General features: G+C 38.7%; 1 protein-coding gene across 3 annotated transcripts in view; it reads right to left on the bottom strand.

Moving 5' to 3' along the window:
• sema5a (sema domain, seven thrombospondin repeats (type 1 and type 1-like), transmembrane domain (TM) and short cytoplasmic domain, (semaphorin) 5A) overlaps positions 1-25,946 on the bottom strand; it is an 857,644-nt gene that overhangs the window by 155,358 nt on the left and 676,340 nt on the right. For all 3 annotated transcript variants that reach the window (XR_007935331.1, XR_007935332.1, XM_028803411.2), the window contains exon 13: positions 9,921-10,102. Coding sequence is in view for 1 of the 3 variants with exons in the window: in XM_028803411.2 (XP_028659244.2) it covers positions 9,921-10,102 (182 nt within the window). In the remaining 2 variants the exon portion in view is untranslated. The remainder of the gene's footprint in view (positions 1-9,920; positions 10,103-25,946) is intronic.

Below are 25,946 nucleotides of genomic sequence, written 5' to 3'. Positions count from 1 at the left end.
GGATCCTCATTGTTGAGGACTTGAGTGACTGGACCAGGCCAAGGGGATGCCCACATAACACCTGGCTGCGGGAGATAGAGGGTCATTTCCAGTGGGTGGGACTGGACCACGTGTCTGCCTCGGGGGTTGCCAACCAGGATCCCGAGCTGTTTCGACGTGTGGTGGGTGCACCAACGTGCTGTACCAGTGCATGCTCCCAACCTGGCTTGACCTGACCTGACCGTGTATTGTAATTACCTGCTATGATTAATGCCAGGCATTCGCCTGATTGTCATCAATATTTTCAACATTATTATTTTATTTTTTGTATAATCTGGTGACCAAAACATTATGTATGGTTTTAGTACCATTCTTAGCAAATGGCGAGTCTTATGTAGTAACATATTGTATGCAATACGATTGTGAACTGTACAGTAAACAGACAACTAGGAGTACAAATAAGGTAAGTCTTATACTTAACCCGGACTGGTGTTCTGTAGTGATGTGTATTAAGATGGTTGATCATTCTGCTCCCTCAGTACACTTAGATTGCCTCGTCAACTTAAATGCATGATATAAAAGCGTCTACTTCAGGTCAGATGGGAGCTTAAGGGTTGACTTTCATTAGACCAAGTAATCAACTGAGATATTGTGAAATATTTTGAAGCACTGGATTATTTGTGGATGTTTGAAGAATTATCATGACAATTGTAAAGGATCTGTGAGGCCCAGAGAAATAAAACCAAAAAATTGTGTGAAAGGGTATCTCAATTCCTTCATCCGTGCTTTTTGTACTGTACAGAGTCAGTGGTTTGCCAGGAAAATGCATTATAAAGTCAGATTACTTACATGGTCTCCAGAGTAATGTTTACCATTTACTAGCAGCCATACCACCTGCACTTTAGAGAAAGATCATCCACATGAAGCTAAGCATTTTTGGGCCTGGCCAGTACTTGGATGGGAGACCATCTAGGAAAAGCTTGGGATGCTGCTGGAAGAGGTGTAGGTGAGGCCAGCAGGAAGCGCTTACCTTGTGGTCTGCGTGTGGATTCTAATACCCCAGTGTAGTGGCGGGGACACTGTGCTGTAAAAATGGTGCCGTACTTCGGATGAGACCTAAAACTGAAGTCCTGACTCTCTGTGGTTGTTAAAGATTCCTAGGCATCTTTTGAAAGAGTAGGGTTTATCCCGATGTTCTGACTAAATTTCCCATCATGGCTGTGTTCATTCTAGGCCCCCTGTCTCTAATTGGCTATTTCTCTCACCCCTTCACCTCCTTACAGCTAATGTGTGGTTACTGTACTGGAGCAATAATGGTTTGCCCATTGCATCATCCAGGTGGGTGCTACATATTGGTGGTGGTTGAAGTGATTTCACACTGTCGATGTAAAGCACTTTCAGTAGTACTATATATAAATGTAATTAATAATAATAATAATAATAATAATAATTACCATTGAATTCAAAAGGACTAGCGTCTTTGGTGATGAATTCCCGTTGTCATTTTAAGCAGATAACTTTTACATGTAGAATAAATGTCAATAATGATACAGACTGGATAACAATATTCAGTTGTCCAGTGTGACTCACTTTGAACTGAGTTAGTCTGTCAGTCTTTTAAGAGCAATAAAAATGCCTACCAATATACTGAGCAGAGCATATATGTCCTGCTCCACTGACAAACTGAGGAGATCGTTCCTCCCTCCACACTATGCGACTCTTCAATTCCACCCGGGGGGGTAAACGTTAACATTATTCAAAGTTATTGTCTGTATACCTGCATTGTTATCACTCTTTAATATTTTCTTTATCTGGAGTATGTGAATTTCCTCTTGGGATTAATAAAGTATCTATCTATCTATCTATCTATCTATCTATCTATCTATCTATCTATCTATCTATCTATCTATCTATCTATCTATCTATCTATCTATCTATCTATCTATCTATCTATCTATTGTGGAGGATTGCCGGCTTCCCAGTCCGGCCCTCACCCCCAGGCCGCTAGGAGGAGCCCTCCGGACAGCATATTCGTGCCCCGAGTTCCAGCAGGGCCTCATGGACTTTGTAGTGTTGTGACACAGCCCTGCTGGATACCTTGGGGGCCGCCAGGAGTCGCTGTAAGGGGGCTAGTGGGCTCTTGTATGCCCTATAACCCGGGAGTGCGTCAGCATCACGTGTCTGGAAGAAACGATGTGCTCCCGGGATGAAGAAGACTGTTTGCCCTGACCCGGAAGGAAATGGACTTGTGGGTTGTGCTTGGAACGACTTCCGGGTCAGGAGCTATAAAAGTACTATGGGAAGCCCAGAACACTGAGCTGAGCTGGGAGGTAGGGTGGCGATGTGTCTGGGTGAGGAGGATTGGTTTATTGAGAGAGTTTTGTGATTTATGAATAGTGTGGTGGAAAGGGTGCTTGGTGCACTGTATAATAATAAAAATAATATTAGTTATACTTTTACCTCGTGTCTCGAGTGGTACCTGAGGGTTCGAGAGGTGGACAAAAGCCTTAACTGCTACACTATCTATAACCTTTTGTGACAGGCCTACCTGGTGCTGTATTCCAGCATTACAATGCCCACCTGTGCATATTTGCCATGATCACCTAAGAATACATGTTGGCATCTTTCTCTGTTTCTAATCACATCAATGGATGTCAATTTTGGTCTGCTCCACTATACATGAAGAACACTGACTCCCTGGTTGAGCAGGTGCAGAATACTTGTTTGGAAGGGTATGGGAGACCACTCTACACCCATGTGACCCAATATCTCACTACATAGTTTTTATGACAAATCACAGGAAATTCACAAATCGTATATCCCAATTCTGGACCAGTACATTATAATCAAATTTGCTTTGGTTTCATTACTTGTCGTGAAATTGAACCACTCCTTCTTAGTGCAAGAATCTTGTCACAAGCTATAGCAGCAATTTTGGGATATTGTAATTATTATGAAAACTGTAGATCTGAAATGAAGGCAGCTTCTATTCAAACTAAATACAGTAATCCCTCGCTACTTCGCGGTTCACTTTTCGCGGATTCACGACTTCGCGGATTTTATATGTAAGCATATGTAAATATATAACGCGGATTTTTCACTGCTTCCCGGGTTTCTGCAGACAATGCGTCTTTTTACTTCTGGTATTTGCTTCCTCAGTTGGTTTGCCCAGTTGATTTCATACAAGAGATGCTATTGGAGGATGGCTGAGAAGCTACCCAATCAGAGCACGCAGTTAAGTTCCTGTGTGCTGCTGATTGGCTCAGCGACGGAGTGCTACATTAACTAGGAAGTCTCATCTCACTCATTCAACATTAACGTGCTCTTGCTACTGCATTCAGGGGATTATCACCTTCAATCGTCATCATTTATACTGCGCAGCATATTCATCACCATCATCACGTCATATATAGCTACGTGTACTTCGCTATACAGTAAGTGTAAACTTATCTACCGATTTCATATTGCTTAGCAGTTGTCCCTGTTATTAATAGAGTAAAGGGTGGGTTGTAAACAATACAGGGAGGGTTTAAAAACGTCCAAATACACGTTAAATGATTAAATAAATATGGTGTCCCTACTTCGCGGAAATTCAGTTATCGCGGTCGGCCTTGGAACCTATCTCCCGTGATAAGTGAGGGATTACTGTAGTGTCCTTCTATGATTGTTTGTTGTATTAACTATACAGATAACATCATAATACTTTATGTCCATATTTTGAACTTTTCAGCTTCAGTTGAACATAAAAAATTTGCCAAACTAGAGGAGACCATTCAGTCCATCAAGTCCATTTGTTTAGCTAATACCTGAGCAGTTCCAATAACTCATCCAGATTCTCCTTAAACGTTGCCGAGATTTCTACAACTTTTTGCATAAAGTAATGCTTCCTGGTTTCAATCCTAAATAAACTTCACCTTAATTTCCACAGGTATCCTCACGTATGTGATTTGCAAATTAGTCAAAAGAATTTGGCTGAATGTACTTTACTGATGCCTTTGAGAATTTTGAAGTCCTAGATTATTTCTCCATGTAATCTCCAGAGTTTAAATCTTTGAGTCTGTCAGAATAAGATTCCATTGTAAATTTCTAGTGCGCAAGATATTTTTTAAAACTTACAGAAAACGCTTAACTTTAGAACACAGTTTTGCACGGGAAATGCATATGTAGCATGTTTATGAAGAGATAACTCCAACTAAATTGAAAAATCTTGCTTATCTTTCAGCCCATTATTACTCTGGCTAGTCACCTATGAACTCCTCTGGGCTAATATTTTACAAATAAACAGATAAATGAATTTGTTTGAATGCCATGCTGCTGTGGGCCTAATGTCATATTATTCATAAAGAGACTGAACAACATGTGGTGTTGAAAAACTCATAGCAGATCCTAACACCACGTAAGCCCCACACTTTGAATGACCAAAACCCCATGGTGTCAGAGTACAGCAGTTGTACTGTATGGCGTGTCATGTGCATATACTGTCAGTACTACAGTATAGTAGTGATCTGCTTACTAGAAGAATTAGGTTTAAAGTGCAACTAGATTGAGGACTTTTGCAAACAATATTGAAGGAATCACGTATACGTTTTTCCAGCTGTTGCTTCAGTCAGTTAGTAATCAAATGAATTCTGATTTCTCATTGTAGACCTTCTTCATGTGTCCATGAAGGGCAAAACTAACAAAACACAACTGAGATTGAAACCATAAAAAGAAAATCAGAAGTGATCTCCTAAAGACTTTCTCATATACTCAGATATGGGGATGGATTTTTGACGAGTAAACTGCAAGACAATGATTATAGTTTTATGTTATGTGCATTAAAGAACTATCAACAATAAATTAAATTAATAATATGTTGAACAATTATAATAAAAGTAAAGTTGAATAACTCAGACTCTGCACCTGCGTGAATTAAAGGTAAAGCACCACTTTTGGTTAGCAGAAATAGCCCAAAAGTTGATAGAAGTCTACATTTTGTACCTAATACTTGTATGCAAAATTTGGTTGACCTAAGTGAAAGCGTATTCAAGCTATCGTGTTTACATACTGTGGTGAGTGGCTGGGGGCGGTACCCAGCCGGGATGCCTGGAAGGACCAGAAGAGGGACTACGCCTCCCCCAGACCATGAGAGGGCAGCCACCTTGGTTGGTATGGGGACCACGGGAACAGAGAATGGACGCTCAACCCTATAGGGGCCCGTGGTCACCGCAAGGGGGCGTCCAGATACCTGAGAGCCCTGGTCGCCAGCACTTCCGCCACATTTGGAGGTGCTGGTGGAAGGATTACCAGGTACACCCAGAGTGCGGAAGTTCATCAGGAGGCACCTGGAGCACATCCGGGTGTGTATAAAAGGGGCCGCCTCCCTCCATTCGGGGGCTGGAGTCAGGTGGAATAGGACGTAGCTCGGAGGAGAGGAGTGGAGGTGGTCAGGAAGAGAGGCATCATTGAAGAGAGAGGCCTGGACTAAGGGTGATTTGGTGCAGGGACACTGGGTTGTACGTGGTACACTTTGTAATTATAAAATGTATAATAAACGTTTGATTGGGTTTGAACCTTTGGTGTCTGCCTGTCTGTGTCCGGGCTGCTTTCCACAATACACACACACTCACGGACAGACACACAGATGTAATTCTGAAAATGGTATTTTCAGACTCAGGGAGGTCTAAAACATCGAGATTCCTCAAAATCTCGAAATGGAATTTTTGGAGGATTCCAATACTTTCCCTATACTTCTTATACAAGAAACTCAGGGAGGTCTAAAACGTCGAGATTCATGAAAATCTCAACATCGAATTTTTGGGCGATTACAATATTTTCCCTGTACTTCGTATACAAAAAAGTCAGGGAGGTCTAAAACATCGAAAATCTCGACATCGAATTTTTGGACGATTACAATACTTGCCTTATACTTGGTATACGAGAAAGTAATGAAAGGCCACCAGCCAGATGTGATTATATCTTTGGACGTAATGAAATTAAATGGGAAATTCATAAAAATAATCTAAAAATGTGCACAACTTTATGTAGATTCTGACGTTCTCATGACTGAAGTGTTTAAATTATGAAGGGGATTAGTACAGTGAAACCCAGTTGTTACTATAAAGTAAATTCTGCAACAAGAACATGGAGACAAACACCACACATTCTGTACACAGACAGACAGCAGGACTGGCATTGAGGAGTTCTATCCTCAGGTGCTAGCATTAAAAATATGATTTGTTTACACTTTCATTTATTTTTCCCATTTGAAGATTTCATTACAGCACACTGTGTGATGCCTGTTGCCAGAGCCCTGGCCATAAGCACCTATGATCCCAAATAAATGTAACATAACCTACTCATACTGCAAGTAAAAGCCATAACAAAATATAATTTTGAACTTCTGTCTTTCTGACTTTAGCTTGTGATTTTTTTTAACCTTATATTTTACTTTGTCTTCTTACTTTTGAAACACGAGCTATCTGCTTACAACAACAGACTGTCGAAAATGGCTTTAGTAAGAACGAGAGCTCCAAAGCAGTGCTGCCTACAAACCAGCATAAAGTTGGAGAGAATGACAAAAGCTTAGCTTAGAAAAGGCCTTACAGATTTGTCAGGAAAAATACTTGACACAAAACTGTAACAGATGCCATCAATTTAATTAACTAGTTTGGATGCTTTACAGTAAGAGCAAGGAGCCACATTATCAGCCTCTGAAAATGATAAACTTTGAAAGCAGATAATGTATTACTGTGCCAGATTAACAGATGTATTACAGAAATCACATAAACTAATTTAAATGTATAAATGAACAGCGAGTTGGACTTCTGAAAGAAATGCATTTCTGTAATAAATTGGAGCATGGTGGCAATATAGAAGTGTAAGGAAGCAGAGATGTTGGCTCATAGGACTAGGTTTAGGATTCAAATCTCAGTGAGAATTCTATATGTTTTGAATTTACAGATCATTTCTGCGTAAATATCCTAGGGAAGCACATACAAGTCAAATATACAGTATGGTGCTTGGTTAACAAGAATTTGTGGTCTTAAAACTCATCCAGGGCCGCAGGGTCAATGGCATTGCCCACACTCTTACAAATGTTAGGGTTATTGGGGGATGAACGTCCCCAAAGGGACAATTGCCCTGGCACACTCATTCTGTAAATTGTTTTTTATTTACAATGTCCAACCCTTATTACCACTGTACATATATAATTAATGAAAAAATAATAACAATAAAGGTGCCAGAGTGGTTCTTCAGAATGATACCGAAGGGGAACCGTTTTTGGTTCCTAAAAGACCCATCCACATGGAGGTTCCAGAAAGGTTTATTTATTTCGATCAGTCACAGGCTCCTTACAGTAGATAACCATGAACAGATGGAAACAGATTTTTGAAATACTTAAAAATAAGTCATGATTTTAAAAGGAATCTTGCTGCATACGTACAATAACACAGGTTAATTTCAGGTTTTCTTAATCTGTTAGTGTCCTGCTAGGTAGCCTAACATACATTAAAGATTTTGATTTTTTTCAACATGTTAAGAAGTTTTTCAAAACTCAAAACACCAACTTTATCTGTAAAGAACCCTTCTCACAATGACATGGTGCTTTCTCAAGCAATGATTCTATGAAGGACCACACGACCTAGTAAAGAACCATAAAGTGCCATTAAAGAACCAGTATTTTTTAACGTGCCTAATGGCATTTTACTGGGTTGTGTTGTTCCTTTTAAAACTACTATTCAACAAAAAAACCTTTAATTCTGTGAAGGGTTGTCTGTGTATTAAATTCATCTCTCTATTATAAAAAAAAAATCCTGTGGGAGGGAATGACTAGGAGACGATACGTGATCTTCACGTTAAGATCACGGAAGACAAATAAAAGACCCACGAGATGAAAGAGAATGGCCAAGGAGCGTCTCGCGGGGATATAGAACATGAGATTCTTGCAAGACACGCCCTACTTACAAGCAATATCAGAGCACGCCCAGCAAAAAAATCAGTAGTGTAAAGGCATGCAGCACACACAGATCCAGGGGTCTCAGTGCATATAGAGCGTATAAAGGACAATACGTTATAAATGAAACGTCGACAACTAAAAGATCGCATTAGCACAAACAAAAGGAAATTAAACATCAGGACCAGGTGTAACTGAAAAAATAGCAGGGCAAAGCGAGGTCAGAAATAAAAGGCAAAGAGCAGAAAACCAATGCATCGCCTTCACATCATTAAATGCACAAAACGTAGATTTACACAATAATGGACCATACGCTATGAGAATCTGTGGTCCCACAACAGTTAAAGCAACGACAAGTTTAATTTCAAAGAAAACACAATTCGGTCAGGTGTATATTTATGATCACAGAGAAGTGATCACAATGCAAGCAGCAGAGACACGAAGTGGCAAAAAGGACAGTGGCTGTACAGGCTTTAAAATGATCGACGGGCAGTGCGATAGCAGCTGCCCCCCTCTTTACAACGCGAGCAGTGTTATACGTCCTGTAAGAAAGAGATTTAACCACGCCAGGGGCCAGAAATAAAGGACAATTATTGTTTTTTACAACGTCACGCGAGACAAGGCAGTGAGCCATCATTTAAAACAAGTCCACAGACATCTAACCTAGCAGTTGTTGGATTGCTTTTGGCAGACACACATCATGTGCTCCTAGCTCTAAAAACAACGACATGCAACAAGCAGAACAGGCAGCTCGCCAGCAGCAGAAAGAAAGCAGATGAATCCGACGGCATATCCTTAGCGTGCGTTCAGCAGCCCCCCACTTCACAACGCGAGCAGCGTTATATGTCTTGCGAGAAAGAGATGCAACCACGCACAGGGCCGGAAATAAAGGACAAATATTGTTTTTACAGCATCACGCAAGACAAGGCAGTGAGACATCATTTAAAACAAGTCCATGAACATCTAACCTAGCAGTAACCTTCACAACGCGAGTGGCAGAGACACGAAGTGGTAAAACAACAGCTGCTGTAGAGGCTTTGAAATGATCGACGGGCAGCGAGACAAGCAGAACAGGCAGCTCGCTACCAGCAGCAGAAAGCCAGTAGATGATCCGACGGCATCTCCTTAGTGTGCGTTCAGCCACACCCCCTTCACAACACGAGCAGCATTATACGTCCTGCGAGAAAGAGATGTAACCACGCCCGGGGCCGGAAATAAAGGACAAGTATTGTTTTTACAAAAGTTTTTAAAGTAAAAGTGAAAATAACGCAATATGTAACAATTCCCATGAAAATAACAATCTCTTTAAATTGTATATCTGGTAAAGCAAACACGGGGGTGGGCAAGCAAAGCAAGCAGGGGGCGAAGCCCCCTAGTTAATTAAACTTTAAAAAGGTCCCTAAAATGCAACAAAATGAGATCTGTTAGCCGGATACTAAAAGATCAAGAAAATCTGAGCTTATCCTGTGTTATTGTATACAGCAAGAGTTCCTTTAAAATCATGAAGCCATTGATATTTCACAAATCTCGTATCAGCTTTTTGTGTTTGTTAATAGACTGATATGGATGTAAATAATTTAAGGTTCCTTCATGTGAAGGGTTCTTTTGGGAACCAACATCGTTCCTTATGGCATCGCTTTAAAGAACCACATCCCAAAAATTAAGGTTATGCAGTATATTATCAAATAATAGATAGTGGGTAGATAATATATGTTGTATAGTATTGCATACATTTATCTTTTGACTTTTTCATTCTGGAAAAAAATAAGCTAAGATGAGGAGTAGATTTCTAGCAGAATACTGGAGCAACCCATGGGCCTGCTCAGGATAAGCAGGTTTGGAAATTAGATAGATGGATGGATGGATGGAAAAATGGAACAAATTAGTTTCTCCAATTAAAATCCTTTGTAGAATGGATATGCAATTTAGCACCCAAAAGTCATTTAGCATTAAAAAAAATTAATTTGTGGTATTGACAAGGCAGTTATTTTATAGTTTACCATACCTGGAACAGTTTGCAACCTCCATGCTGGCATCTTCACATTGCTGACCACCACACTGTGGTGCAGGACTGTCACAAGATCTTGTTCTACAAAAGCAGGATCCAACACTCCCTCCGTCAGAGTGGCTACAAGGCTTCCATAGTGACCAAGGGCTATAACGTCCATCCACTGTCATGTTCTTTGTCTGTTAGGCAAGAAAAATTACAAATTGTAAGAAGCAATGTCATCATAGTTTGATTTTTGAACGCTTGAGAATAGGAATTATGCTTCATTACTGATTGGAAACATCAACAAGATGGATATTTCTTTAGATTTGTGGTCTATGTGGCGGAGGGGCACCACAAGCTCACCCACTTGCATATCTCTGAGTTTACCCATAACAGGGATGGCTGGATGGTACTGAAGGCACTGGAGAAATCAAAAAGCAGAATCCACACAGTGCTGGGAGCTTTGACCAGGAGAGAATAAGTCTTATGGAGCAGATAGATAATTAAATTCTCTACTCCAGTCTTTGTCTGAAACTGTGTCTACCACAACAGGACTCATATAGTCCAGGACCAGGCTTTCAAAGGTCTTGATCATGTGAGATGTGTCACTAGTCTGTAGTCATTATGTGAAGAGGCACCTGTCTTCTTTGGAACAGGAACAAATGCAGGATTTTTTCCGCAGCAGTGACAATTCTGAAGCCCCAGGGACAGACTAAAGAGGTGACAGAGGACACCACAAAGTTTTGGTTAGCACATGGCCTTAAGAACTCAAGGACAGACTTACTCTCTGATGGCCAGTGTGATTTTCTATTCTGCAGTATGCTGGGCTGGTAACATCACTTCAAGAAAGACCCACTGAATCAACAAGTTAGTTAAAAATGCAGGCTCAGATATGGGATGCACTCTCAAACACCTGGAGGTAGCAGTGGAGGAGAAAATGAAGACAAAAGTGATGGCCATTATGAACAATGCTGCACATTCTCCTCACTGAAACACTGACATTGAGGACTTTAGCCAACGATAATGCCTCACTGTGGATTGAGACTTCTCTTTTTCTCTTTAGCCAAGTCAGAAGTTTTCTTTCTTTATAATAATTGTGGTGTATACTTTCTTGTTATGATATGTATGAGCTTATTTATTTATTGAACTTCTGTAAAGAACGAGATTTTCCCCTTGGAAAACTACATTCCTAATTCCTGAAGCTCCTAACTTTCGAAGAACATGATGTTTGATCTGATCTGATCTGATGATCGCACAGCAACCATCCTGGAAACAAATGCAAGTGTGAGTGACCTGATCAACGTAGCCCAACAGAAAGAACAAAAACAACAAATAAAATTAATTAGAAAAATGAAAACTTAGCAAGTAAAAAGTTTTATATCAAGCCATTAAATCTTGTTTTCCAGGTTACCATTTCATAAGATTTATTGAATTGCAAAGATATTAGCATTTATTTAGCAAAAAAATCTGCCATGGGGTAAGCAAAATTTACTTCACAAGCTTTCTTGAAATAAGCTAACTAATCCTCAATACACATTTCTTATAAAAATGTCAAAAAAAGATGTTCCTGACAAAATATGTTAACTGTTGCAAACAGGAATATTTCCACCGATTTCTGCCATGAAATACTGATAGCTCAGTCCAGTGGGGGCTGGATGGTCTCGTGGCCTGGAACCCCCTCTGGAGGTTTTTTTTTTTTTTTTTTCTGTCCTTTTGGCCATCAGACCTTACTTTATTCTTTGCAACCTAGCATTGCCTAATCTTATTTTGATATTTTTCTTTTTTCTTTCATCATCTTGTAACACACTTTGAGCTACATCATTTATATAAATGTGCTGTGTAAATAAAAGAGAAAATCAATTGCTTCCTGAATAAAAAGCCTGTGGTCAGACCACTTGCAGCATTTGAGAAGGACATACCTTGACCATTTGAGGGTCTCAGTTATTGGTAAAACGTACAAAAAACTTTGCAGAGGTTGTTTCCCTCAGAAATGCTATTGATCAAGGATTTTGTCTTTCCCTTCCCTGTTGTCAACTGACCACATCTCAATTTTAATATTAATGGACTTATATTATCATGATTTATACTAATCAAATTGAAATTGCTCATTTTATTGTGTTCAAACTAATTTGTGTGTTCATGTGTATAAAGGATGTACAGTTAAATTTGTGCGAGCACTCTTATCTTGTAGTCATTGAGGAATGTTATACAAAAATAAATTCAGTTGAATTGGATTTTCCTGGATTTAGGTCCAAGTAGCTGTCAAGCACATTCTTAATGAATTTAGATAAAGAAACAGCATTTGGCACAGCAATCTGGTTAACATTATTAATGTGATTTGTCAAACCACACTGCTCCAAACTGACATAACATTACAATGTTTTATTTAGTCCAAATTTGGAAGAGTGCTTGTTATAAATAGCCAATTGTATTATGAATGCACCATTATTTTGTTCTTAAAATAGCTGGGCTATTCTTTCTTGTACCTTTATTTATTTTTGTTTGACCAACAAAACTCAACATTGATTTATACAGGGTCAAGAGTAGGACTAAAGTAAAGAGTTCACATAAAGTATTGACAGGAGACACCAAGGGTGTGACGTGTCCGCTTACTTTTTCTGCAGGTCTGACGTTTGTGACCCAAATAAAGACCACTAACCTCAACACTAACTCAGCTTCATCCCACATCTTCATCCACATTGCCAGCACAGCTTGTCTGTACTCACCAGCGTCTTACTCCTCACACTTCATTAAATGGGGTATAAATTCTGGGACCCCCACCCCCCCCCAGCCCCTTTTAATTTCTCTCGTGTCACTCTGTACTCACCAGTAAGGCAGTGTAATCCTCATTTAATAGAAAAGATCATATTACTTTTCTTTCCTTTCAGCTAGCTTTCAGTCACTGTATGCATGATTATTCATTATGTAACCAGCAGTAACTGAAGTCTGTTGTAGTGGAAGTAATACAGTTAATTTTATCTTTGCAATGGATCTAAATAGGGCTTGTTTTCCACCTGACCCAGTGGTTTCAACAAAATTATTCTTCACAATTTTTTCCAATTAAATTGCTCCACAACAGATGTTTTAATCAGTTCCCACTGTTTTTAATTCAGTGGTGTAAATTCAAGGACCGTATTAAATAGCATTTGATTAATGAGGCTTTCACAATGTTACTAATACCACCTGTCTATGAGTTCTACATTGAAAATAGATAGATAGATAAAAACTAAGCATTCCTAATCAAATGCTGTCTACGGAAATGTTACAGTAATTAGATTTAACAGGTGTTTTTCTCTCTTTTTCCTTCCTCAACCCAAGGATTTTAAATCACTTAGGTTAATTGGCGACTCTAAATACACATAGAAGGCCTCCATGAGCCTTTGATTGGTATAAGGAGGTTTCAAAATGGAAATTTGTTTTAACAAGCAAGTTTAACATAAATACATTCAGCAAGGATAACTAGCACAGCGTTAAACACATGGGTGTAGGAAACATTTTATGGGTTTGTGCTGGGTAAACATGGGGAAGGAATTAAGTGTGACACCACTGCTAACTGTTGTTCAATGTGTCTCCTTAGAATGGACAAGCAGTAAAGCCACTTCCCACATAATCAAAGTCATGTCCATTTCATGGCAGTATGTAATCCACAGCCCACCAGAAGCTGCTGCTCAGTTATGGACCAGCTTCTGAGGATCACAGAGCTTTAAGCATCTTTTCTTTGATGATGGCATTGAGCTGAATATTTATTTTACATGTAAATACTTATGATAAAAAAGTAACACCCAAAATAAACAGAGCATCCAATGGGACCCCAACCCTCATTTCTCTGTTACTTCATTTTTACAATGTATCGAAGTGACACTTCATAGGAGTAACATAACAAAGGAATGACATAAATACCGTATTAAAGGAGTGACATTTTATTAGAGTGATATAACGATGGAGTGACAAATTATGATTCAAATTTTATTTAAAAACAAAAACAAAAATTATAAAAATTATTCAAATTAACACAACTGAAAGTTCCCTCGACAATAAAATCGTTGTTGCCTCACCTACCACTTGGATGGTTGGTTGGATGGTTGTCACTCCTTTGAAATTTATATCTGAGGTTTCACTCCTTTGTTATGTCACTCCTATGACATGTCACTCCTTTGAATAGGATCGAGATAAAAATATGGTAAGAATCTCCCCACACCCAAGTAAAGTTTTCCACCCTATTTCTATACACTTTTTGTCCTCACTTACTGCTGATAAGAGAATATCTGCATCCTTCAGAAGGGATTCTAGCCCTGTTTAGTAACCATTGCTTTAAAAATTCTACAGAAAATCCATTGATAATAGCTGGATATTAGACAGAAACTTTCTGACTTGGCAGTCTCAGTCCCAGTGAGGCATCATGCAGGCCTATTGCCACTGGTATAAAGGAGCCCCATTTTTGGATCTTTAAACACTTTGGCTGAATGATTCATTGGCTAAGGTCCTCAATGTCAGTGTGTCAGAGAGAGCTTGTGCAGCATTGTTCATAATGGCCATCAGTTTTGTCTTCATTCTCTCCTCCACTGCTACCTCCAGGTGTTCGAGAGTGCATCCCATAGCATTTCTTGACACACCTGCTGAGTGATTTGTTGGCTGAAAGTCCTCAGTGTTAGTGTGTCAGAGAGAGGATGTGTAGCACTGTTCAAAATGGCCATCTGTTTTGTCTTCATTCTCTCCTCCACTACTACCTCCAGTGAGTCAAGAGTGTGTCCCATAACTGAGCCTGCCGTCTTAGCATTAGAATCCCTGAAGCCTATGAAAAAGTCTTAATGCTGGGACACCTTAAATACCTTCACACCTCTTCTTCAGCGTCTTTGTTTTACAAATGTGTAAATCAGCACAAGCAGCCTGCTATCCCATCCCACACTGACGGAGCTAAAGTCAGACACAAAGTTCTCCCAACTCAAGTCTGTTTACCTGGATGTGAGGTGTCTGGAATTGTATAGGTTAAAAAATATGTCGATATTTGGAATATATGCATTTCATGTGTGTTCCGTGTCAACAATGATTTATGTAAATGATGGGAAATGCTGAACACATAGCTAAAACAAGCTTTTTCATGTTATAGTAATAATGACAAAATGCTGACGTGAAGCGTATAATGTCAAATAAACACTTTCACAAAAGGCATAACAAAACAAGTGTGATTGTATTCAAGAATATAACCAAAGAAAAATAAATTATTCCATTTTCATGTTGCTTTCAATGAGTTAAAAACCCAAGCCTAAATATAAATCAACACAAAGTCGAAACTCTGCTTGGCTGGTGCAGAGGTAAAAACTGCTGCCTTGTAATCACAGAGATTGCAGGTTCAAGCCTGGGTTCTCCCTGTTTTGAATAGTGAGTTGCTATTATTATTACTATTACATAATTAAAATATACATTTGATTTGAGATCTGTAACACCCGGTGTAAATTTTTGCTCATCACTGGAAGACCTGGATATAAATCCAGTGGCTATATAGAATTTGCATTATGTGTGTTCTCTCTTCTCAAAAAGTCCTAAACAATGTCTCTCTTACTTTTCATCACAAAATTGTGTGGTCTATACAACAACCCTCTTCATGAGTGAAGTTTCAAAACAGGCAAATTAACTGATCTTCTGCTCTAAAATGATGCTCTCCAGTCAATGCTCCCTTTCCCTTTTTTCTGCTTATTGAGGCAATTATGTCCTTTCATTAAGTGAATTTCCAAATCCTAGATGTGTTTTGTTGATCGAACATCTTGTTTTATCTTTTATATATTACTTTAAGGCATTTGTACAATAATAATGGTCTATGAATTTCCACTGATTCAAGGTTTAAATTTTACAAAAAAGCAAGAAGGACCGACAGCTGGTCCTAAAACACATAGGCTGATGAACTATAGTGGTTGCCTTCATCACAAGTTCCATAAGTTTAAGACCAGCTTGTTATTTATATTCCTATATTTATATTAATAAATATTATTATATGTATGACATTTGAAGCATCTCCTCGCTGTTTGGCTAGTGGCTGTCTTCAACATTTGTTTCATAAGCTCAAGATAAGGCACCTATGGAACAGCTTCTGTATGGAGATAGACTTTTCCATCAGTTGGAAAACTGGAACTGGAACTGTGGTCTGTAATTTAAGTACTACTTAACTACTTTCTCATATGATTGTTTGTTTACTTATTTATGTAATTGTTAATATAATTGCTACAGTTTTTGTGCATTATGTATACTTTCTTTAAACATTTATTATTAAGCATGTCTACTCTCTTTTGCTTATAGTAGATGTTTTGTTAGAAAATGTGGCAGTTATTGAGTTTCTTTCAAATTGAATCACCATTTCTTACTGACTCTGATAGAGGAATCTGGCCTCGAACCAATTCATTTGCAACCTACCTGACAGATATTGTATGGGTTCATGTAAATGTGCTTTTCTTAACTTCACACAAAATCTACTGAAATGACTGGGTTTCTAGGCTGGGCCTTCTCTTCTTGTCCTTAAGCACTTCCTCCCTAAACTCTATCATTACTGTATATATTTTTATTTATTGTCCTTATTATAGTGACACTCAACTTTATCTTTTCCATTGCCTGTATAACAAGGAAATCCATTTCAATCCTACCCTAAATAGCAAATATCTTATTTTAAATGTCTGAATAGTACATTTACCTTGACATCTCCAAAACACAACTACTCCCCATTTCAGTCACATATTTAGATAGATAGATAGATAGATAGATAGATTGATAGATAGATAGATAGATAGATAGATAGATAGATAGATAGATAGATAGATAGATAATGCATTTAATATAGCGCTTTTCTCACTACTCAAAGCGCTTAGCAATTGTAGGTTAAGGGCCATGCTTAAGGGTCCAACAGAGCAGAGTCCTGTTTTGGCATTTACAGGATTCGAACCAGCAACCTTCCGATTGCCAGTGCAGATCCCTAGCCTCAGTGCCACCAAGATAGATACTTTATTAATCCCAAGGGGAAATTCACATACTGTACTCCAGCAGCAGCATACTGATAAAAAAAAACAATATTAAAGCATGAAAAAATACAGGTGCAACAGACAATAATTTTGTATAATATTAACGTTTAACCCACCCCCCCCCACTCCAGGTGGATTTGAAGAGTAGCATAGTGTGGGGGAGGAATGATCTCCTCAGTCTGTCAGTGGAACAGGGCAGTGACAGCAGTCTGTCGCTGAAGCTGCTCCTCTGTCTGGAGATGACACTGTTCAGTGGATGCAGTGGATTCTCCATAATTGACAGGAGCCTGCTCAGTGCCCGTCGCTCTGCCACAGATTTCAAACTGTCCAGCTCCATGCCAACAATAGAGCCTGCCTTCCTCACCAGTTTGTCCAGGCGTGAGCCATCCTTCTTCTTAATGCTGCCTCCCCAGCACACCACCGCATAGAAGAGGGCGCTCAACACAACCGTCTGATAGAACATCTGCAGCATCTTATTGCAGATGTTGAAGGACGCCAGCCTTCTAAGGAAGTATAATCAACTCTGTCCTTTCTTACACAGAGTATCAGTATTGGCAGTCCAGTCTAATTTATCATCCAGCTGCACTCCCAGGTATTTATAGGTCTGTACCCTCTGCACACAGTCACCTCTGATGATCACACGGTCCATGAGGGGCCTGGGCCTCCTAAAATCCACCACCATCTCTTTGGTTTTGCTGGTGTTCAGTTGTAGGTAGTTTGAGTCACACCATTTAATAAAGTCCTTGATTAGGTTCCTATACTCCTCCTCCTGCCCACTCCTGATGCAGCCCACGATATCAGTGTCGTCAGCGAACTTTTGCACATAGCAGGACTCCAAGTTGTATTGGAAGTCCGATGTATATAGGCTGAAAGTATAGTCCCCTGCGGCGCTCCTGTGTTGCTGACCACAATGTCAGACCTGCAGTTCCCGAGACGCACATACTGAGGTCTGTCTGTAAGATAGTCCACGATCCATGCCACCAGGTATGAATCTACTCCCATCTCGGTCAGCATGTCCCTAAGCAGCAGAGGTTGGATGGTGTTGAAGGTGCTAGAGAAGTCTAGAAACATAATTCTTACAGCACCACTGCCTCTGTCCAAATGGGAGAGGGATCGGTGTAGCATATAGATGATGGCAATTTGGCTAAATTATAACCGCTCTATTGACTACAAAGAGGAGCTCACTTTCATTCAGAACATTGCATACGTGGCTAGCTTTGCTCGTTATTGATCTAAAACATTAGAAAGATCAACACATACTTGACCACATCTTTGATAAAGCAGTAGATAACCTCCCAGCAGTAACAGGAACTACTAAGGAGGCACTAAGAGATTTTGAAATTGTAGAGAGAGAAGTACTGTTTAGAGTAAACAGGCTGAATTTTAACAAATAACCTGGAACACATAACACTTACCCTTGAGTGCCTAAAGAGGTTAGTGAGTTCAGATACTGTTTAAACCCTTGATACATATTTTTCTAAAATTCCTGAACACTGTGGAAATTCTCGTTATACAGAAAGGGTGATAAGGAAGATCCAAGTAACTATATAGCTTTACATGCATCACAGGTAAATTAATGAAAGGAATTATAAAGGAGAAGATTGAGTAACACATAGACAGAGTTTTTATGGAACAGTCGACACGGATCAGATGAGGGAGGTTGTGTTTTACTAACATGCTAACATTTTATGAGGATTTAGGAAGAACATACCATCAAAGTGGTGTCTGTGATATTATTTACTGCATATTACTTTTCAGAAAGCATTTGATACGTTTTCAAATGAGAGGTTGGGCATCATACTGAAATAAATGGAAGTTCAGGGTGTAATATGTAGATGGATGCAATATTGGCTAAAACACAGGAAGCAGGTGTGAGGAACTTCATCAGAATTGGGTGATGTTCAAAGTGGTGTTCCTTGAGGATAAGTGCTTGGGCCACTGCTATTTTTAATATTTTTTTAATATATATTGTGGCCAGCAGAGGGCACCACTAAGCCCCAAACACCAGACACAACTGACAAAATACAAGTCTCAGGTTCAAAATGAACATTTTTATTAATCACAATACTTTTTGTGTTTATTTGCATTTCCTTTGCTCTCGTTTCCTTTACTCCCCCTAGGCAAGCTTTTTCTGTCCTTCACACCAAACACCAACTCATCTGGGTAAAGCAAAGTGGTGTCTTTCATACTAGATCCTGAAGGAGTTCTAGTGCCAGTAGAGTGCAACTAGAAAGCACTTCTGGGTCAGACAGAACTTCTCTACAATGTGGAATTCTCCTTCCTGTAGCACCTCCGGCAGTTCCCAAGACACCCAGCAGGGTCGCCCATTTGGACTACAACTTCCACGCAGCCCTACAGGTGTGGTAGATCCACCAGGGGAATGCTCTCATCTATCCCATTAGGAAAACACTTAGCTCTAGGAGGCTGCTTCCCTCCATCTTTTAAAAAGGAACCATCCGTCCCATCTGAGGTGCCAGCTAAACCGTGTCCTTTCTGACAACATAAACAGTCTGAATAGGAATATAAACAACAAGCTGATTAAGTATGCAGATGACACCATGCTGATGGACTGACAAATAATTTAGAATCCATTGAATTATTATAGGGGTACTTGGACAGCTTACAGGCTTGGCAGATTAAATTTAATATAAGTAAATGTATTAATTGCATTACATGTAGAAAGTAAAAATGTTATGTTTGAATACACAATGCAAGGCCTGAAACTTGACGGTACCCCTTATGAAAAGGACCTGTGAGTCATAGTGAATTCTTCAGTATCAACCTCCAGGCAATAATCAGAAGCCATTAAGAAGGTGAACAGAAGGTTAGGTTATATAGTGCTCTGATGTGTACAGTACAAGTCCAAAGAGGCTATGCTGAAGTTTTATAATGCACTAGTCAGGCCTCTCCTGGAATACTGTGTATAATCTTGGAGTCCAGGATACAAAAAAAGACATAGCAGTGCTGGAAAATGTCCAGAGAAGAGTAACTAGGCATTTTCCAGGACTAACAGGTATGAGATATGAGGAAAGATTAAAGTAGCTGAACCTTTACAGTTTAAGTAAATGGAGATTAAGAGGGCACATGAGTGAATAGTTTAAAATTAGGAAAGGAATTAGTACCGTGGATCAGGACAGTTACATGAGGTTAATCACAACATGGGGGCATATTTGGAACCCGGCTTGGGTAAATTTCACATAGTAGGGTAGACATAGAACTCTGGGGATGTTCAAAACTTGATGTTGTTTTGAAAGAATTAGCTGGATAGGACTAGCGAGCTTTGTTGGTCTTAATGGCCTATTCTAGTCAAAAGTTTATCTACTGTTCTAAAATTCGAATGCTGTAGTCCATGCATTTATGGCTTTAATATTGTGTCGTAAGATGGTGTCAGCTTATTCAGAATGCGGTAGCCTGCTTATTTTACATGTTTCCATCACATTCCCAGTTTACACCATTATTCATCTGGAGTCGAGGTCAAGATGAACTTTATTATCCTTGAATAACAAATTCAGTTGGTCATATGAATTACAGTTGAATAATAAAAAGTTTCCCTAAAGGAAGGAGAATGTATACAGCAAGAGAAAAATTAAAATGGTAACTTAACTGTAAACAGTGCAGTTGCTGCTGGGTTAATCTTTATCAGGATTGATTCCTGCCTTGTGCCAGGCACAGACAGCATAAACTGTGACCCTTATGAGGCAGAACTGAATTAAACAGGCTCTAAAATTAACAGATAGACAGATGGAGGAACTGAGTCAGAGATGAACCTTACTTGTATACAAAATGTAAAATACTGAGGAGAAAACACAACCTTACAGAAGTTCTGTGTTTTTAAAGATAAACTCCTTCAGTTAAATTTCACTTGCTGGCAGCAATTCCCCAAAATTGTAACTTCCACAAAATTAGATATGGATTAACCTTGTCTTCTATCAGCTTTTCAGTCATCACATGTAACTGAATAGTATTGAATACACTGATAAAATCCGTAAAGTAATTTTGTTCAAATCTACCACTTAGCATTACTGATACGGCATCATCAGCTCACTTTGCTACTCTGCAGATATACGGCGTTGGGTCTAAGGGTGTGTAACTCCATGGAGAAGCTGCTTCAAATGATCTCTTCAAAATACTCGACTTGTATTGAAGTTAGAGCAACTGAGCACAGATCATTAATTTTCATTGGTCTTCTGTTCTTGGGTACTGAGGAAACCTTTGATTTCTGTGCTCTATTAGCTATCGACCATTGAAACAAGTTCTGTGTGCAGCAAGCTAACCTGTCACAGTACTAATGTCACATGGTCATAAGATTTGCCCAGTTGAAATGTGACCTAGCAAGACCTACAGTATGCTTATATCAACATCTGCAGGAGCTTTAGTGTGCCTTACTTTGTTTACAGGATTCACATTTTGTAAAATAAAGTATGTGGTATCAGCTCTGCAACAAAAGTTATTCCTGTCAATTGCAAACAGAGGTTTGTTTTTAGTAGTCATATGCTGTAATGTCTGTTGGGCTTAGAATTAATCATTGTTCATATTCCCACCCTGGTCTTCATTGTATCCTAAATAAAATACATTCCTTAGTATTTTGCCTTTCACTTATTAATCTTATTATTAATATTTTTCTTCTCTCCACTGGCTTCATATGTAAATAATGTATTATTATGATTTTAAAAGTATTTGAATTTCAGGGAGTACTTAGGGTTGATTGTTTTGATAAATTTTGATCTTCGATTATATATTACTACATTCTAATTGAAATGTATACACCTGGCCATAATTCAGGCTGGAACAATCACTTTAACTATTAAGAGCAACCTGGTGCTGAACTGGAGAACTGGAAGACCATCTTATCAGACTTACATGAGGGTGTCATTAGTCCAAACCTTACTAAAGTAAAGGAAGGGGCTCAAGCACGAGAGGCCATACATAAAGCTATGTGTTCGTCTTGCTAAAGATGGAAGATGACTGATCACTAACTGCCCAGCAGACATAAATTTTATTCTAGCAGATGAGGCCACTGTGTGCAACCAGAAGGTTCAACTAAGGCAAAAAAAGAAGAAGAAATTTTGAACAAAGAAAGAAAAGTGTACTGAACATCCTGCTGTTTGGAAGGATTGGAACAAAGCATCATATGCACTTGAAGTCAACAGGAACCAAACCATAAGTACATCTACGCTGATTCTGTTAACTGTTGGTTGTAACTTGGTTAGGATGAAGCAAGCTAACATGTTCTGGTTATTGAAATCAATGTAACTGAAAAGTAATAACCTTTGTGAAGAGTAAGTTTTTAGCTGTTATTAATTCCTAAATCCAGTAGAAAAGTTCAGAGCAGCTTCACCCCCCCCCCCCCCCCCCAAAAAAAAAACAGTCACACGTACACAGAGAAGCTGTGTGAGAGGTAAACTAGTGTAGACTAGCTGTGAGCAAGTCAATGCCTCCATCAATGTTCAGACACTAGAAACTTAATACCCAATGAAAGAACTTATCCATCTTGACCATATTAATCAAAAGATCAGAATTTATAAGTTGTGAACATTTTTATATATAGAAGAAAAAGTTCCAACTAAGCCAGCAAAAATCTATATTGTGTTGTTTGTTATTGTCCCTCGGCTATACATTTATGTACTGTATATATCTATACATAGTTACATGTATCCATCTTCTGTTATCCTAATGTTATGAATAAATTATATTATTTGGTTTGTTGTGCAAATGTGTCTGGGATATTTGTTGAAAAATGTTCTATCACCACATCTGATGTATAACAGAGAAAGCGAAAGTTATTTAATGTGGACTTTTGTTGCAAAGTAGTTCTTCATAGTTCAGAACGGAATTGAGGAGCGTTATGATGGTCTGAAAATATTCTGATAATTATATTTCTGTACAAATGACTAAATAAAGGTAATGCATTATGTACAGCTATTATAGCATACCCTGACTAGAGCTGCTGATTACCTGTTCAAACTTCATTTCTGTTTGTAAGTCATTTGTACAGAAATATAAGTATCACAATATTTTTAAACCATTACTAACTCTCCTCTGTTATGTTTTATATTCTTGTTTTCAGGATGTGGCATTTGATGCAACTGCTCTACTGCCTGGCTGCTCTGCTGCATATGGAAAGTCATCACGGAGCATTGGGATCATCAGATGGAAATACTCTATCATTGGATTGGATGGCCAACCTGGACTCTACTATAGAAAACCCAGGAGGGAATAAATGGCCAGTAGGTCGAGGTCTCCAGGACTGTGATTTTGTCATTGACTTTCTTTTTTTACTATTTTAATCTCCTTCGTTATCCACTGCCCATTGTTCATGAATTAATTCATAGATAGATACTATTGGTATCCATTTATGTTTAATCAGTGTCTACCTTGTTCTCTGTGTATGTTTAACAATTCTGCATTTATATTTGTACCAGCTCTGCATTTAGTAATTAGTATAATCTAACTGAGAATTGTTCATGGTGTTCTGCACCTACACTCGGTGAAGACTGCTATACAATACAAATGAGTCGTAAGTTCTGGTTTCCTGGCTGGAAGGTGAAACAAAGATCCCTCACCTACATCAATCACAGCTGGATTTGCTGATTTCAACTCTAGTTTTTCAAAAAAAAACTAAAAAAAAAAACTCTAAAGATGTTACTTTGCTTGGAAAGTCCAACATTAAAACATCTCCTATAGTATGTAAGGGTCATTTAGTTTATCAGCTCATGGGCTGGAAATAGCCTCTGATATATCTTTAACTGCCTCACAAAATCAAGTGAAAGTATTGCTCCAGTAGATCTCTGAGCCTGACTTTAATTATGAAATCCAAAAGAGTAATTCTCTTCGCAAAGTTGTTTTACCTGCAATGCAAAATGACCCCTTCTCCTAATATGAAATGGACTGTAAATAAGCCATATCTATTTGTGTCTCAAAACTGCTTGTGGGAGGGGTGTGTGCAATTCATCACGCACTGCGACATTTGAAAATTAAAGTGATTACCAAATAAACACACCATTTATTTCTCTCAGCATCTGCTTCCAGTTTCATATTATTAAAAATGAGGAATACAGACCATAAAATGATCAAATGAATAATTTTCACATGCTGAAGGAAGATAAAAAAATAACTAATGGCCAGAGCTAATTTTCTTGTTAACACTGATCTGTAGAAGCAGTAGATTGAAGAAGATGTGTTAAATTCAAAAGTGGATTCATCAAATGTTTGTACATCAGAGGGATACAGGCCAGGAAGGACATTCCCCAATTCTGCATATTTGCTTATCCAAATGTCAAGGGTGGGCCACAGAATTGTTCATTGCAAAGCAACCACCAACCCCGCACAGAACACTATGTCATCGCAGGGCACACACACATAAACAGGGCCAGTTTGGAGTTGCCAATAAGCCTAACCTCCGTCTTTGGTGTTTTGAGATGAAACTGGAGTAGTCAGATACAAATCTCATAGACACAAGTGAGTGGGACAGGATTTCAACTTAGCTTTTTGGTGTTGCCAGGCAGCAATGCTAACTGCCCTATCACTCGTCAAACCTTATTATAAAATAAAACCTCCAAATAAGCTGAAAAAGCAGTTGAAAATATTCATTTGTAGCTGGCATACCTTGCTTGCCAAGAGTTATTGATCTGTTACAAATTTAATGTCAACTGTGCAAGCCCATTATCATGCTTTGAGCACCATGGATCATCAATCTCTATAGAGGATACTTTATTAATATATTTAAAACGTATTAAATATTAAGCTCATCTCAACATGGATTATACGTTTGTCAAATTTAAAATTATATAATTTTCAATGCATTATATTGTACTCTGGCCAGAGTCATTTAATAGAATATAAGAGACGAAGATATTGCGGAATCCTATAAGAGACCTGAAAATGTTAAAAAATAGTAATGTTTATGATAAAAATAACACACGAGGACAAGATCAGTAGTATGAACACAAATAGCAAGGACAAAAAAAAAACTTGTCGCGCTTTGGTTACTTGCAACAAATAATTACCTCTCTCTCTCAGTTAGGTTGCCAACATGACCACCCACCAAATATTCATTAAGAGTAAATTTCATATAAACCTTAGAAAATATTTATTTGCACAGACTGCTATAGACACATGGAATAAGTTAGCATGTAGTGTGTTGGACAATAGGGCTCTAGAGACATTCGAAAGTCACGATGTTGTTTTGGAAGAATTTGATGGGTAGGATTGGTGAGCTTTGTTGGGCTGAATGATCTGAGCTCCTCACATTTTCTCTAATGTTCTGACCTCACAAATGCTCTTTTGGTTGCTTTCCCACAGATACACTACAAAATATTTTAGAAAGCCAAGAGACTGGAGACTGCAATAGAAGCAAAGCTGGGGAATATTTGTTTGGTTAAGGCAGGGCTGGGGGTGGGGGGCAACTCCATATTAATGCCCCTAGTTTTAGAATGAGATGTCCAACAAATTCATATAGGTGTGATCAGCAGATGTCCACAAACTTTTGGCTATATAGTGGAAATGTTGTTGCACTAGGTAGTAATCCAGTGAAAATAAGAAGAGCATATTTTGCATCTTCTATTATTGGCTGTGTTGTTGAATGTACATACTAAAATTGTATCATTCTCTTTTTAAATACTAGGGCATTTCACAAAGCATGGGTAGTATAATGCTATTGTCAATGAACATAGACTTATGTGATAGTTGGTAAATTTGTTGACGTGCTGTAAAGCTCTGATATGAATGTGAACATAATTATTTTAAGGGTTCTGCAGCATGCAATGTTTCATGTGTTGTTGTGGTTAAAAAAATGTATAATTTGTAACAGTAGTTTGTTACATTTGCTATTTTTCACAGCATACATAAATGACAAAGGTGTGAGGCCTCCAAAATGGAACCACAAAGCAGGCTAGAATCCTAACCAGCCAACCCAGATAAAGTACACTTGAAGGCAGTCTGAGTGACTTTTCCACTGGAGGGCATTGGCTTACACCAAGCCTAATGGGACTTTGTTTAGATACAATTAAAGTGCCATTATAGTTTTGTTCACTTCATA

The sequence above is a fragment of the Erpetoichthys calabaricus genome, chromosome 6 (genome assembly GCF_900747795.2).
Source record: "Erpetoichthys calabaricus chromosome 6, fErpCal1.3, whole genome shotgun sequence".
Taxonomy (NCBI): domain Eukaryota; kingdom Metazoa; phylum Chordata; class Cladistia; order Polypteriformes; family Polypteridae; genus Erpetoichthys; species Erpetoichthys calabaricus.
The sequence above is the reverse complement of the archived record's forward strand: the minus strand, read 5'-3'. Positions and strand labels throughout refer to the sequence as shown.